Source organism: Brassica napus, chromosome A3, assembly GCF_020379485.1.
Source record: "Brassica napus cultivar Da-Ae chromosome A3, Da-Ae, whole genome shotgun sequence".
Taxonomy (NCBI): Eukaryota; Viridiplantae; Streptophyta; class Magnoliopsida; order Brassicales; family Brassicaceae; genus Brassica; species Brassica napus.
In genome coordinates, this window is record NC_063436.1 from 30,552,653 (window position 1) to 30,569,444 (window position 16,792).

The 16,792-nt window shown below is 35.2% G+C and overlaps 1 protein-coding gene and 1 long non-coding RNA gene across 2 annotated transcripts; one reads left to right on the top strand and one right to left on the bottom strand.

Moving 5' to 3' along the window:
- Positions 1-8,307: 8,307 nt before the first annotated feature.
- Positions 8,308-9,460, top strand: BNAA03G52880D. The gene has a single exon (XM_048766434.1). It carries the CDS (start codon positions 8,615-8,617, stop codon positions 9,281-9,283), a length of 669 nt encoding a protein of 222 aa, XP_048622391.1. The 5' UTR covers positions 8,308-8,614; the 3' UTR covers positions 9,284-9,460.
- A 2,390-nt stretch (positions 9,461-11,850) lies between these two features.
- On the bottom strand, positions 11,851-16,235 carry LOC111214731. The gene is made up of 6 exons (XR_002664071.2): positions 16,051-16,235; positions 15,802-15,946; positions 15,581-15,725; positions 14,152-14,248; positions 13,755-14,055; positions 11,851-13,676 (listed from the first exon to the last, which is right to left on the bottom strand). It is a non-coding gene; the product is annotated as an uncharacterized LOC111214731 (long non-coding RNA).
- Between the last annotated feature and the right edge of the window lie 557 nt (positions 16,236-16,792).

Sequence of the window (16,792 nt, forward strand, 5' to 3'; positions counted from 1 at the left end):
TGTTTCTGGTTCGACGGTGATGATGGCTTCGAAGATTTAGAACTGAAGAGTGATGCAGATGGTGCGGGCGGAGGAGGAGGAGCACCAGGTGGACCCTTTTGCAAGAGCACTAGTAGGTTTCCCTGATGCATTCCTGATAGATATCAAATATGTTTACACGGACTTGGCACGTGCCAAGCTGACGTGGCTGAGAGGAAAGGATAAGGCAAAGCTTCGGACTGCTCCAGAGGGTTTGCTGTTAGAGACTTATGAAGCAGCTAGTGACAAAGCCATGAGTATAAGAGGGGAAGACGACGAGGAGAGACGTATGCTTTGATGTTGTATGAAGATTGACGCCATGAGTCATCTTGACCCGATCGCAATGAGATCGGTGACGAAGGTGAAGCTCGCCATGAGAGCCTAGCCGGAGTCAGTATTAGAGTAAACCGGTTTATGATATGTTGGTTAAACCTTCGGTTAATTTGTTTGTTATGTTAACCGGAATACACCATACTATAAATGTAAACGTTCATCTCTTTTACGTGAAATAAGAAAGAATGAGTTTGTTACATCTTCTTCTTCGTTTTCTCTGTTAACACTAAGATGGTATCAGAGTGTTGAGGATTCAAAACCTCAACCGATCCGTTTTTTTTTCCTTCGTTTATTGACCTCGATTCATCGGTGATTCTCCCGATCGAATCTTCTTTCTCAGTTCTTTGATTGATTTTGAGGTTATTCCACCCAGAATCATCAATCTTCAGACTGAGCTATCACGATGGTGCTTAACCGTCGATCTACACGTCGTCTCGGTCGATCATCGACTACTTCAGCTCGACGAACTTCTATTCCTGAAGAATCGTCTCCGGCGGACTCTGAGACTGACGAGCTCTCTCCGAATAGCATTCATTCCCCGTTTCATCTCACTAGTGGTGATAATCCAGGTCTTTCGATAATCTCTAAAGTACTTGATGGAACAAACTACGATAACTGGAGTATTGCGATGAATATTGCTTTGGATGCGAAAAATAAGCTTGCGTTTATTGATGGATCTACTGTTAGACCTCTGGAATCTCATTCTAATTTCAGGATTTGGTCTCGATGCAACTCAATGGTTAAATCATGGATTCTCAACACCGTCTCTAAGCAAATCTACAAAAGCATTCTTCGTTTCAACGATGCTACAGAGATCTGGAAGGATTTAAAAACTCGCTTCCATATCACGAATCTGCCTCGCTCTTATCAGTTATCGCAGCAGATCTGGTCACTTCAACAAGGCTCACTGGATCTCGCCACATACTACACTACCTTGAAGACTCTTTGGGATGAATTAGAAGGAGCGAATTGTGTGACTACTTGTCATACCTGTGATTGTTGTAAAGCCACAGCTACAACAGCTGATCATGCTAAAGTGATCAAATTCCTGGCTGGCTTAAATGATTCTTATGCAGTTATAAGGAGTCAGATCATCATGAAGAAACATGTTCCTGAGCTCTCTGAGATTTATAAACTCCTTGATCAGGATCAGAGTCAGAGGAACCTCATTCCAGTTCCTCATGCTACGGCTTTTCAGGTCACTGCTTCACCTACAACAGTTCACAATCCTCCGTCTACCTTTACTCCTAAACAAGGTCGTCCTGTATGTTCTCACTGTGGCTACAATGGTCATACAGTTGATACATGTTATAAAATCCATGGTTATCCAGTTGATTTTAAACATAAAGTGAAGCAACAGACTGAAAAACCTCAGTATAAGAAGTCTTCCTCAGCTAAGCCAGTCGTTGCTCAGGTCTCTTTGGATCAGAAGTCTTTGAATGCTTTTAGCAGTCTTACAAAAGATCAGATTGAAGGCGTCATTGCATACTTCAACTCTCAGCTCACACCACCTCCAGCTCAAGTGAATTGTGTTTCTACTTCTGGTGGCACTATCACAGCTCTTCCTGGTATGGACTTTTCCTCATCCACTCTATATTTTGTTGGAATGTTGAGAAAGACAGGGCACTCTCTTTGTGCTGAATCTTGGGTTGTTGACAGTGGTGCAACGCATCATGTTGCTCATGATAAGAATCTCTTTGAAGAATTATCTGATGCCATGAATACTTCAGTTACTTTACCCACTGGTTTTGGAGTTAAAATAGCTGGAATAGGCAGAATCAGACTGAGTGATTCAATGATTTTGAATAACGTTTTATTCATCCCCGACTTTAGACTCAATCTTCTCAGTGTAAGCCAAACCACAAAGGATTTAGGCTACAGAATTGCGTTTGATCCTGACTGTTGTATGATACAGGATCTTACCAAGGGTCTGATGATTGGGAAGGGTGATCAAATAGCCAACTTGTATGTGCTTGACGTTGCTGATATTGCAGTTTCAAGACCTCTTCAAGACCAGTTTGCTTCTGTTTCAAATGTTGTTTTAGATTCCGGTTTGTGGCACAATAGATTGGGTCATCCCTCTATGATTAAGACAGACTCAATCATTGATGTACTCGGTTTAAAACAAAGAAATAAAGGTGCTTTTCATTGTGAGATTTGTCCCCTAGCAAAACAGAAGCGCCTTCCTTTTAAATCTAACAACAACATGTCTGATAATCCTTTTGATCTCCTCCACATTGATGTCTGGGGTCCATTCTCTACATCAACTGTTGAAGGTTACAGATATTTTTTGACTATTGTGGATGATCATACACGTCTCACCTGGATTTATTTACTCAGAGCCAAGAGTGATGTTCTGTCTGTCTTTCCCGAATTCATCACGATGATAGAGACACAATATCAGGCAGTGGTTAAAGCAGTGAGATCAGATAATGCACAAGAGTTGCGTTTTGAAGCGTTGTATAAGAAGAAAGGGATTGTCTCGTTTCACTCTTGTCCTGAGACACCAGAGCAGAACTCCGTGGTTGAGCGCAAGCATCAACACATCTTGAATGTAGCTCGCGCTCTTATGTTTCAGTCTCAGGTACCTTTGGAATTTTGGGGAGACTGCGTTTTAACTGCAGTTTTCATTATCAACAGGCTTCCTTCTCCACTGTTAAAGGACAAGAGTCCGTTGGAACTTCTTACATCTAAAAAAGTCGATTATGATGGTCTTCGTGTTTTTGGGTGTTTGGTATACTGCTCTACATCTCCCAAGCAGAGGACTAAGTTTCAACCTCGATCACGGTCTTGTGTGTTTCTTGGATATCCAGCAGGCTACAAAGGCTACAAAGTGATGGATTTGGAAACAAACCAAACTTTTATATCACGTAATGTGATTTTTCATGAGGACATATTTCCTTATGCGAAAGGACAAACCAGTTTCTATACTGATGTTTTCTCTTCTACTCCGGTGTCAGACATTCCAACCACTTCTCATGCTGGTACTAATGGACATTCTGTCACTGAAAACACTACCGTGGAACCTGCAGTGGTGACTTTGAAACCTGCTTCACCTATATCTGGTTCTATTCCTCAACCAGAATCCACAAAGCGCATTTCTAAATTGCCTTCTCATCTAGAAGACTATTATTGTAATGTCAGTGAGCTCAACAAGGACATTCCTTATCCGTTGTCTGCTTATCTGTCTTATGATAATCTTTCTATAGAGTATAAAGCATACATTTGCTCTGTTGCTCTTTATCCAGAGCCCACTTCATTCACTCAAGCTAAACGTTTTGAAGAATGGTTGCAAGCTATGAATGAAGAACTACTTGCTTTGGAAAAGAATGATACATGGACAATTTGTTCTTTACCACCAGGCAAGCATGCTATTGGGTGTAAATGGGTTTACAAGGTCAAAATAAATGCAGATGGTACTTTGGAAAGATATAAGGCGCGTCTTGTTGCCAAAGGCTATACTCAACAAGAGGGGATAGATTTTGCTGAGACTTTTTCTCCAGTGGCCAAAATGACAACCGTTAAGACACTTTTGGCGGTTTCAGCGGCTAAGAACTGGCATCTTACTCAACTCGATGTTTCCAATGCTTTCTTGAACGGTGATCTTCATGAGGAGATTTACATGAAGTTACCACCGGGCTATACACCAAGTAAGGGGGAAACCTTGCCAGAGAATGCTGTTTGTAAACTTCAAAAGTCTCTCTACGGCCTGAAACAAGCTTCTCGACAGTGGTTCTTGAAGTTTAGTAGTACTCTCTTGGGTTTAGGCTTTCAAAAATCAAATGCGGACCATACTCTCTTCATCCGCAACATCAAAGGTCATTACATTGCTGTTTTAGTATATGTAGATGACATCATTATTGCTAGTAATGTCACAGAGGATGTTGATCAGTTGAAAGATGATCTACAAAGGGCATTCAAAATCCGTGACTTAGGTCCTTTGAAATATTTCCTAGGCCTTGAGATCGCTCGTTCTGTTAAAGGGATTTCCATTTGTCAGCGTAAATATACGTTGGGTCTCTTGGAAGAATCAGGTTTGGTGGCCTGTAAACCTTCTCTTATACCAATGGATCCTAGTGTAAAGCTGATTCAGGATTCTACAGAACCTCTTCTTGAAGATGCTTGTTCTTATCGCCGGCTTGTTGGACGCATGATGTATCTGACAATAACTCGACCTGATATTACCTTTGCTGTCAACAAGTTATGTCAGTTTACTTCAGCTCCAAAGCCTTCTCATCTTCAGGCTGCATATAAAGTTCTGCATTATCTAAAAGGAACTATTGGATTGGGACTTTTCTACTCTGCGGACTCTGACCTTGTTCTAAAAGGTTACACTGATGCTGACTGGGGATCTTGCGCTGATACAAGACGCTCAACATCTGGCTACTGTATGTTTCTTGGTAACACTCTGATCTCGTGGAAATCAAAGAAACAACAGGTCGCTTCTCATTCATCCGCTGAATCAGAATATCGGGCAATGGAGTTTGGTTCTCGTGAAGTCATTTGGTTAGTCAATTTATTGGCTGAGTTGCAAGCTCCACAGGATGGTCCTATTCCGTACTATTGTGATTCGACTGCAGCTATTCATATTGCCAATAATGCGGTCTTTCACGAACGTACGAAGCACATCGAACGGGATTGTCATCAAATACGGGACAGGATTGTCGCAGGCTACATCAAGATGCTTCATGTCCGTACTAATAGCCAAATCGCCGACATATTCACTAAACCTCTGTTTTCTCCTCAGTTCTATTCTCTCATTGGCAAGATGGCTCTCAAAACATTATACTTGCCATCTTGAGGGGGAATATTAGAGTAAACCGGTTTATGATATGTTGGTTAAACCTTCGGTTAATTTGTTTGTTATGTTAACCGGAATACACCATACTATAAATGTAAACGTTCATCTCTTTTACGTGAAATAAGAAAGAATGAGTTTGTTACATCTTCTTCTTCGTTTTCTCTGTTAACACTAAGAGTCAGCTCAAAGCTATCCTTGTAATCGTTGTTGCTGATCCTTGTAATCTCATTCTGATAATCAATAAAGGAGTTAGAGATATCAATACTCTAACAATTCCATACAGGTCCCAGGGCGTAATGAGGTTTCACATAATCGCTCTTAAACCAGGTAAGTAAAGTCCTTTCAAAGCTTTAGCCCATTCCACATGATTAGCGTCTTTCTTTAAACGAGAATTTTTTTTTTGTTACCTTCATCGCCAAGAAAGTTTTTAAAGATAAAATCAAACATTACTACGTACCCGATTTCAAGCTTGCTATTGACAATTTTTGTATCCATGCCGGAGGTAGAGCCGTGATAGATGTACTAGAGAAGAACCTAGGGCTAGCACCGACAGATGTCAAGGCATCAAGATCAAACATTACATAGATTTGGGAACATTCCGTCTAGCTCAGTATAGAATGAACTGGAATACATAGAGGCAAAGGGAAGGATGAAGAAAGGAAATAAAGTTTGGCAGATTGCTTTAGGGTCAGGGTTTAATTGTAACAGTGCGGTTTGGGTGGCTGGCTCTACGTAATGTCAAGGCTTCTACAAATAGTCCTTGGCAACATTGCATTGGTACATATCCGGTTAAATTTGATTCAGATTCAGCTAAGTCAGAGACTCATGTCCAAAACCGTCGGTCCTAATTTACGTCGTTTACTCTCTCTAGTTCTAATAATTTGATGGCTACGATGTTTTCTCTGTTCGTTATAAATAAATAACACATTGGTGTTCTAGTATTCAATTGTTTTATTTCTTACATGAAGTTTATAAACGCCGAACACAAGTGAATTATATGACGTCATATCGTGAAACAACGTCATGCTACATTACAAGAAATTAAGTCAGCAGTGGATTAGGCTACTAATGTGTGGATAATGTGTCACTAGAACCATATACTGCAGAATCAAATAAAAGCTTTACTTAGCATGGACAACGTATATGACTTTTTTTTTCTTTACAAGGGACCATGCGTTATATGACTTTCTCCACCTTTTCACTTTAAAATTTGTATTAAACGCCAAAATTCTTTAAAATAAAAGAAGAGGAGAGACCATTTTGGATGATATAAATTCTACAAAACAAATGGATAATGTAAAGAAATTAGAGAGTTTTATCAACTTAACCAGCAGCCACAAAATGAATTAAAAATTTCTTCGATTGATCAACCATCTCCATAACAAAAAGTTTATATAATTGAGTCAAAAACTCTAAAAAGGAGATATTGATTGCATTGATTTTAGAAGATGGGGTCTTTCATGTTATGGAAAAGCAAACTTAAAGTTCATAAATTATTAAAGAGAGACGAAAAGGGTATAATGTTGAGCATGTCTTATTGAAGAAGGAAATCACCCTCATTAAGTGTTCCATTTATATTGCCAAATGCACTTTCTGTTAGTAGATAATCTATAAATCAGTTCATTTAATCTGCATAATTTGTGGAATATATATCCTTTATGTTTTAACATAATTTCGTGGGATAGTAACTTTTTGTTTGTAGGTGAATGAGTTTTTGTTATGTAATGTGTATTATGAAGGTTTATCTCTTTGTATGTTTGTCAAAAAAATGTTTTTGACAAACATACAAAGAGATAAACCTTCATAATACACATTACATAAAAAAATGTTTTTGACAAACATATCCTATATATCCTTTATGCTTTAACATAATTTCGTGGATAGTAACTTTTTGTTTGTAGGTAAATGAGTTTTTGTTATGTAATGTGTATTATGAAGGTTTATTTCTTTGTATGTTTGTCAAAAAAAAAATGTTTTTTTGAAATTTTTTATTGACCCTTGCAATGTTTATTTGAAAATTTTCATATAAAATTTAATGTTCTGTCTTCTTTTTATCTTGGTGAAAGTGCTAATTGAATTAGTGTTTATAAGATTTTTTAATCAGAAACTCTATGAAATAGATATGGTATGTATTTTTAGTTTTTGTTATAAAATGTTAGAGGTATGCATGCATTAGACCATCAATTCAAGTTGTATTAATTATCAGTTTAGACTATACATTAAAACAGCCAAACATTTCACAACAAAAAATTAACAAAAGGAATCCAAGACATAATGGCCTTTCAGCTTGCGTTCTCTCCTTTTTTTCTTTAAAGAGTATCAAAATGAAAAACAGGAAAGCTTATCACTGTTAATTTTTTTTTTTTTTTATCGACAAAACTTTTCTGTCCACAACGCCTATTCATATCCATTAGAAAAAATAAAGCTTCTCAATTTGAGAATCAATCGCAATAACCTCCCTAACTATATAAGTTACTGTTGGGTTAGAATTTAACTAGAACCAAAGACTCATAAATACAAACTCATGGTTTCTTTAATTTCCCCTGTATTGTTTGTGTTTTCTTTTTACTAATTGAAGTCGTCTATCGGCAAATATATTGATCAATTTAAAACCTTAGAATACAATACAAGTGAAGATAACATTTCTAAACTAACTAAGAAACAATTTATTATAGTTGACATTTGCATGTAGACATAGTTAGACAAAGAGATATTTCATATGTATAAGAAAATTTATACGATTGATTGTCTAAATATATGCATTCAAGTGTTTCGAATTTGAGAAAAAAAAACTTCACATTTTATATAAAAGTGTATAATCAAAAGTTATTGCATGTTTGAAGAAAATCGAAAAATGATTACAGCACAGCATGGAATAAGAAGAAAGATGTGATTAGTCATGGCCTCATAGACAATGAACAAATAGCAAGGACAACTTTTGGAAGCACTGAGAATAATGTTGTGGATAAAGAGTAAAAACAATAGAAAAACTATTATGATATTCACAATTTAAGATAAAGGAAAATTTGAGTATTTTATTTCCATGGTTTTCCAAAAAAAAAATTGCTATAATTATTACTTAATAGTCTATGAATAAAGTTCAATAAGAATATTGAAAATAATATTTCTATGGTCTATAAATAAGAAATGAAACCATCTCAACACCAACAAGATACAACCCCAAGAAGAAGAAGAAAACATATAGAAAAACAGAGATTTTCAATAAAGATTCCTCTGTTTTTCTTCTTCTCTGTTTGCTATTGTTCACCATGACTACTGTTCTTCTTCCTCTATTTCATTTCTTGGTGGCAAATGTCTCTGCTTCTAACTTCTTCTCTGAAACTCTCACTTCTTTCTAGTGACCTAAATCACTAACTCCCACACATACAATCCCTTCGTTACCAAAAAAGAATCTTTCCTTGTTTTTTCTTTCTATCTTGTAGTAGTGAAAAAAATATCATAATGGACTCAGTTCAGTTTCAACACTTTAAGATGAAGAAACCTAGAGGATTCTTGAACTTCCAAACAATAAGATCATTCAAAAGTTTATTCAGACTCATCGAACTGATTCTTCTTCTAATCTTGATCTCCAAACTCTCTTTCCCTTCAGTGAAACTATCCACTGACATTTTCAGGGGAGCAGCAGAGTTTCTCGTTAGCCCGAGATTCGTTTTCTTCATAGGGAACGCTATTGTAATAACTCTTTTTGCGATATCCAGACGATACAACTCGGCTCACGAGCCTATCTCAAAGACAACAGAAGCTGTAAGCAACGATCTTTACCAAGAGTTTCTTCAAGAGAGTGAGAAGAAGAGATCCGAAGTTTATGAGACGTCGAAAACAGAACAGCCCAAGAAGCCGAGTGGAGTGAAGAGACTTAGTTTCGAGAGAAGCCAATCGCAGAAAGCGTTTGAGGTGGTTCACCCGCCTGAGAGTACATGTGGTGGGAGAGTCATGAAGAGGTATGAGTCGGAGAAGCATCTGAGGATATGTGATACGGACAAGAAAGTAGTGGTGAGAGGTAAGAAGCCAGAAGATAAAATGAGCAACGAACAGTTTAGGACAAAGATTGAAGCCTTCATCGCGAGGCAAAAGAGGATTCAGAAGGATGACGAACACTTGATAATCTAGCCCATCTTTTGTTACTGAATGTTTTTGTTTCTTTTTAGTTATAAACTTGGATGCTCTGTTCAAAACATTTCATAGTCTTGTAAGTCGTAACTTTGCCTTGGTAAAATTCTGTATCCTAAGTCCTAACTCTTGTAAACCTTTAAAGTTGTTTAAGTAAATAATACAAATGTTATGGTATGGTATGTTACATATGCTTTTTAATTGTAACGAGTTAAATTGATTGATTAAACGCGGGTGATCAGTGCAATTGTATAGTTTGAAGATTGAAAAAATATTTACTGAACTGAACTCATTATGTGATGTTTTATGAGGCTTATAATAAAAATCTTTAACCAAACGATTTTACTGTAGACTTTTATTGAATATGTTACTTATACCATATTATTATCTTTGGAGTTGTCACGCTAGCTATTGTACTTTATGTCAATTGCTATAGCTTTGTTCTTCTAATGGTAAATGCACTTAGTTACCACAAAGGAAGTTCTGGACCAAAGCTGATATGTTTCTTTCCGAAGTTTTGTGAGACCACTGTTAAGTGAGAATCGAACTAAGAGTTTTAGGAGTTAGTCAACTTCCATAGGAAAACACACCGAAACGCCACTAAACCAAAACCCTATTCTACTAGAAGTTACTTACCATTGATGCACCAGTAAGTGCAATAACGTACCAACGGTCACTACATTTTTGATCCATGTAACGTCGAAAATAAAGAAAACATGTCAGCTCAATTAAGAAATTGACTATGTTAAGATAAATGTCATTTTAAATCTCTAATAACTTTTTGGATCATTTTCTAATAAATCATTTTGATATGGTTGATATTTTCTATAAAAAAAAAATGGTTGATATTTTCTTAGTTTTTCAATAGATGTAGAGCTATTGAAGGAAGAAAACTCTCTACATAGACAAGTATTTCGAATTTTACAGCCTTGTCCGACGAATGTGGAATCCACAGGCCGAGGATCGATGTGGGCATACTGACAATAACGGTGGAACGTTACATACAGTTGATCGCAAGGGATGAATCTTGATCACACGCTATTAACACGGCTCGCGTTTAGGTTTCGATGTGATATGGCGAACGTGGTTAGTTTACACAGTTGCACTAGTCGTGAATCGAATATTCGTTGTACTAATTTGTTCCTAATATGGAGATAACAAATAGAAAGCAAATAGATAAGCATATAAACGATGTTTCCAAATGCTGAATACCGTTATTTAGGGTTGTGGGTAAAAGGGAATAAAATACATTATAGAGGAGGGAATTGTTGGTAATATATCGATCTTGGTCTCAGTTTTTTTGGGAATATTTTGAAATCCCATAACTTATTTATCTCCATGCAATACTAACATATTTGCCATCGACAAGCCAACACAGGAGTATCGATTCTTTGATATTTGAATCAGCTATCAAAGAATCCAACACTCAATTATAATTTAGCATAAACTTCAAGCATATATGCCCAACACAAGTGTATCTTGGTCTCAGTTTTATTAGGTATATCGGACATAGAGGTTTATGCTAAAATATGAATTACGTAACAGTTAATTCCAAGCATCTGTGACCGACGACTACATCGGTAAATTCTGAAGAATACTGATTCATACATACAAATATATATTTTCTGTTTTGTTTTTTTTTATACTGAGCGAGAAACAAAGAGAAGTATTTTCCTTCTTTGTTATTAAATTTTAGTGATTGTTTAAAGTAATTTGTTATATTATTTCAGCTTTTCACAATTAAATTTTACACTGGAAAAAACATTATACCATCCTATAATATTTTATCTAGCCAACGCACTCACGATTGAAATGCTAATTATTGTTTTAAATCGTTTTAGTTAGAATATAAGATTAATAGCAGAAATATAAAAAATGATTTCCTTTGAGAAACTACGTCAGAAAGTATCTGACGTATATGAACCAATATCTGGAAAGGTGTAAGAGACAAGATATGCTCGATCGGATAAGAAAAGATCGATGCAAATCTATAGTATCTAATGAGAATGACGAATACACGTGAGATCGACAGGAACCTGCAAGGAACAAATCTTATAATATAGAAGAATACTTCTAGTTTGTTTACTCTACTTTTATACGTTTCACGCATGTGATTAATAGATTATTAAAAAGTGTATTCACTCTTATGAAAAGTAGAATAAAGTTTGGTTTATTTTCTTTTTTTCTATACAAACATCGTGACTTAAACATATAGAACACCATTTGAACGTAGACTAGTTTGTAAAGATGTTTTTCTTATACAAAAAAAATCAGATCGAATGTGAATTTATTTTCTCTAGTCATCCTATAAATTTTATAATTCTAAAAATGTAAAAAAGTATCCAATAATTCAAGAGATATATGCATACATCATACAATGATATGACTAAGTTGAGGAAGCAGAGAATATGTGCCATATGAATGTATTGTCTATTTCAGGGTTAGCAGAGATCCATTCATCAGCTGCCATTCAACATGCCAGACAAAACATCACTTCGAATCTTTACTTTAGCATAATCTATCTTATTAAAACTCAAGTACAAAATAAGATTGTTTGGAAGCATGAATAGGAAAAAAAAGAATTTTGATTGGGAACATGAATAGCATACAAATTGATATTATTACTCTTTTAATTAACCAAAAAATGTACGTAAATAATTTAAAAACAAACGAATCTAATAAATTCCTGCGTTCCATATACATAACTTGACTTCGATATCTCACTCCACTTGATTCTCTTCCCTATATAAAAAAGAGAGCTTCATAACAGAAATTCATATCAATTATGTTTGTCATCAACGTGCTGTTTCAAATACATTTTTTTGTGTGTTTATATATGATTTGTCACTCGATCTTTATCCAGCTTATCCCTGCACAATGTTTTTATCGAAATCTGAATTTCATTTTAGAAAAACAACATTATTTGATCATGGCAGTGCAACAATAATATGCAGTGTTTGATAATGAATCCTCAAAACGCATTTTGCTTGAACAATCATGTTTGATCAGGGAAATGGCATGTCGACCATAACTAATTAAAGATGAACAAATTTGATAGTCATTGTGCATCGTGAATTGCTCACCAAGTTTGAATTAATTGCATCAAATATATTACTTAACTACTTGACAAAATCTACTCTAGATAATACAATTTTCTTTATTATCTAGCCCAAAATATTTGTTATTAAAAATATGGAATAATCGAAGTATCACAACTAATTTACCTATATTTCCCTATAATGTATTATCTTATGCGTATTATTTATAGATTATTCTCAAGTATAATAACTAATTTACCTAAATTCGCCTACAATGTAAAATCTTATGCATATTTTTTGCGTGATAGTTTCCACAAAATCTAGGTATTAAATTTGTAATTAATATACAAAATCTAGGTATGCCGAATAGGCACGCATTACCAATCTATATAAATCACCCTTCAGCTCTTACTCAGAAATTTAAGCAGAGAAAAAAAATGTCTAACAAGCAAAGTTTTGTTTTCCTCAACGAAGTGAAACCCTACAAAGACAATTGGAGGGTACACGTCAAGGTCTTTCACTCGTGGAAATCAAACACCAACTTTGGCGAATCTCTTGAGTGCATCCTCACAGATCAACAAGTAACTTTTCTATCTCTATATATATTGAAACATGTTGGTTTCTGCAATGGAATTATTTATTTACATGAGTTACTATCTAAATGACTATTGATATCACCTATTTTTTATCTAATAAATTATTTGATTATTGCAGATTTCACTAAAGCAAGGATCTGGATTGTATTTTTAGAAGGAACTCGAACTGATTTCATTCTTTCGTTTTAGCAACATTTATATTTTAGTGAAGTATTTTATTTTTCTAAGTATTCATTTTTTAGATAAACTAAAAATTACCATCCAATATTATATCAAACACAGAAATTCAAGTACCATTAAGCAAGCAATAATCAGTGACAAGCCAAAAATAAATTATAAGGCAAATGTTCAATCTTAGTTCTAACCGATGCTGTTTCGAAATTGATTTCTTTTTATTACTAACTTTATTTTAATTTGAGTACTACCAAGGCGAAAGTAGATTTCTAACCTTTTTTCTGTGATATGTTTGGAATATGTGTGTTTGATCTTCAACACACACTGACACACGGATGTACATTCTTTCTTTTCCAACATATATCTTTCTGGCTAAAAAAAGACGCAGATATTGTGAAGATTACTAATATGTTAGTTCATACCCAAAGAGTAAAAAGAAAGACTGAAATATAATTAACTAGATCAAATAACCAGCACAGTTAGTCCAATATATGATCAATGTCTATGTGAGCTTAGGCATCATCTTGGTGGAGATCTGCCCAGTTAATCCAATATGGTCTCTCTTTTGCCACTGTTAAAACATTTCTAAACAAAGCATTAGTTAGTTCAATGGAGATTTGCAATATTCCAGTGAAAATTGCAGGAAAAACATGATTAACTAACCTGCTTATCATCTATAGAGATTCGTTCTACATCGTCTAATTATCTCTCTACCTTTCTTCCTCTTTGTCTTCACTGTTTCGTATCAGTTGCTCCTGTATAAAGAACTCCAGAGCTTTATTCGTATGTTGATTCTAACTATCTCGACTCATATATGTTGGAATCTATTCGACTTCTTCGCTTAACTTTTGTTACGAGGTGAGCTTGACAGCCATTGATGATCTTGCATGTTTAATCAACACCTTCTATAGAGATTCTTTTTCATCTCTGATTTGAAATATATATCCTTCAACATAGAGATGATCTACATGATTTAGATCTAATCAATCTCAGTAGCAAAACAAAACCCCAATTTCGATGTAGAAATCTGTTGTTAGATTAATACTAAACAAACTCAAACCTTGAGATTGAAGCTATATTGACAGATGATCTTCAAATATTGCTCCAGTTTAGGCTTCTATTCATAAGCTTTGTCGATCTCTATGTCTAACGGTTCCCTGAGGAGAAAAGAAAGTTGTAGAATATTTACTCTGTTTTGATAGAAACAAATCATCTTTTTTGTTACGACAACAGTTTGTGTTTTTCCCGGAAAAAAAACCCTAACAGAAACCTATGGCCTTACTTTTATTAAACTAAAGATTACTACGGCCCAAATTACCATTATTTTTTTTTTGTTTTTGTGTTTTGTATCATTGATATTACTTATTTTATGAACATTATTTATACATATATATACTCATGTTTTAAATGTATTTAGAATAAATCAAGAATAATATCTACCTTATTTATATAATTTATATTGACTATTGGTAAGAGTTCTTAACAGTGATATACTAGCCTCCCAATTCTTCATTAAAATAATAACTCAAAAATATGACTAAATTGCTTAAGGTATATAACTTTGTAAACTCTTACTAAATTGTGTTTACGACTCACAACATTTCATTGATGCCCCTGTTACACAATACACTGATGAAATACAATGTTTAAACAATATACTTAATTAGTAAAACAGGAGCCATCAGATTGTAATTTTTTAAATGTTTATATCAAAAAAACAAAGACCCGCCCAGTCGGGCGGGTTATGATCTAGTTTATCTATTATTAACCGAATCAACTAAGTTCCTCTCGGTATAATTTTCTAGATATTTTGTTGGATGAAATTAATACCTTTTGGATATTTGATGTAGACTATCTAAATTAAAAGAAAATATTATTTGAACGGCTGTGCATTGATCTGAAACCTTTTTGTTTGATCAAAGATCTGAAAGCTATTGATACAAAGCTTATTACTAAAACTAGAGGCCAACCCCCGCGCTTGCGCGGGGATATTGATTTTTTTTGTTATTACCCTTTAAGTTGCCAAGGATTTGCAATAGTTTGTAAAGTTGTTATTGAAACTGTGCAGTAGGTGTGAGACTTTGTGTTAAATTGTGTATTGTTTCGTGGGTTTTTTTAGTAAACTGGAAGTCGCTTTGGTGACTAAAACTGGTTAAATTGTGGTGAGTTTATGAGCGTTATTTTTAGTGTTCAAATGGCTGAAGGTATGTTTATATGTTTGATGTTTCTCTGAATTTGTTAAAATGTTTTTTTAGTAGTTTTATATGTGTTACAATAAGTTTATTGTTCTGAGTTTTTTTATTTGGTGCAAAAAAGATTATTTTAAATTGGCAGAGTTAGTAACTAAAATTGCATCTTTTATTTTTAGCCTCTAATCTTCACTTTTAAGTTAGATAGTATAAAAAATTATATTTACATGACCAAACCTACGTTTATGCATTGTTGACGTTAAACTTTAACGGTTAGATGGCCTTGCGAGAATCACTTACAGGGACGTTTGTTCTCGTTGGCTGCATAACCTGTCAGACTTGCTTCACCAACTCCCGGTGATATCTCCACCAACCCATGGTGTTGGCAGATTCTGTTGCTTCTCCAGATTCCATATCCACGACTGGAGGTGGGTTGCTGATGTCACTGTAAGAAACAGTAGGACCTGTGTGTTAATTAATATCAGCAATCTTAAAAACTTTGAAAGCATATATTATCCTACCCCTGCCTGAGTGCCAAATAAGAGGTCTTCACTAATTGCTGAGACGGTGAACATGAACGTACGGTGATTTGGAATGAAATTGTAGGGAGTCACACGTAGCTGAGAAACATATTCATAGCCAGCTAGATCCTCAAGATATTCCTCACTGCCACTCATCTCAATTAGGTAGGTTGGGGGCTTTGTGCGGCTTTAGAGTAAGAGAAAATATTATATGCCAAATTTAAGAGAAATTATGAAAGGAAAACGTACTTCCTCAAGAGCCAGATTTGTTGCCTCTTTCTTGATGAGTTTTGTCATCTCTTTGGCAAAGACCACAAAAGTGGCACTGTCCTTTCCGTCATCGACAGCTAGTTCAACACGAAACCTGGATCTGGAGGACGTGAACTGTTAGCAGATATTTATATTAGGCTGATACTTTGAAAATGTATCGGGAATGAAAGTTTAGACCTGATGACTCATGTCAGGTTGGAAGAAAGATATCGGTTGCAACTGAAGGAAGTGACGGATTTTGAAAGCTTCCTGCTGCAACTGATGCAAGAAACAAAGGACCATCCATTTTATTTGAGGACACCAACAATCTGGGCCTTGCAAAGAAAACCAGTTTCCTATGTCTTGGGGAGGACAAAAATGCTAACCTTAGTTGAGTCTATCCTGAAACAACATAAGAGCACTAAAGTATGTTTGAAGAATGAGTGTTACCTGCTCATTGGAGTTGGAGATGAACGTGTGGAGGTCTCATATTGCCCGAGCTCTTTCTTTTTATCCCTTCCATGGTATCAACTCTCTGCTGCTTCAACTTCAAAGCTGCATGGAGTAAGTATGTGTAACACACATAAATTTGCTGGTAAGATAGGTTTATGTAAGTCGTGACTTACCTGTTTATATAATCTTGATCGCAGGGATGGTGTTATCGAATTAAAAATGGGTAGGTTTAGATAGAGATTTCCTTCATAAGTCCAAGTGTTTCTTAGAAAGTAAACTATAACATGTT

What these genes read in the sequence shown, in the direction of transcription:
- BNAA03G52880D (XM_048766434.1), top strand. Translation starts at nt 8,615, where the DNA reads ATGGACTCAGTTCAGTTTCAACACTTTAAGATGAAGAAACCTAGAGGA.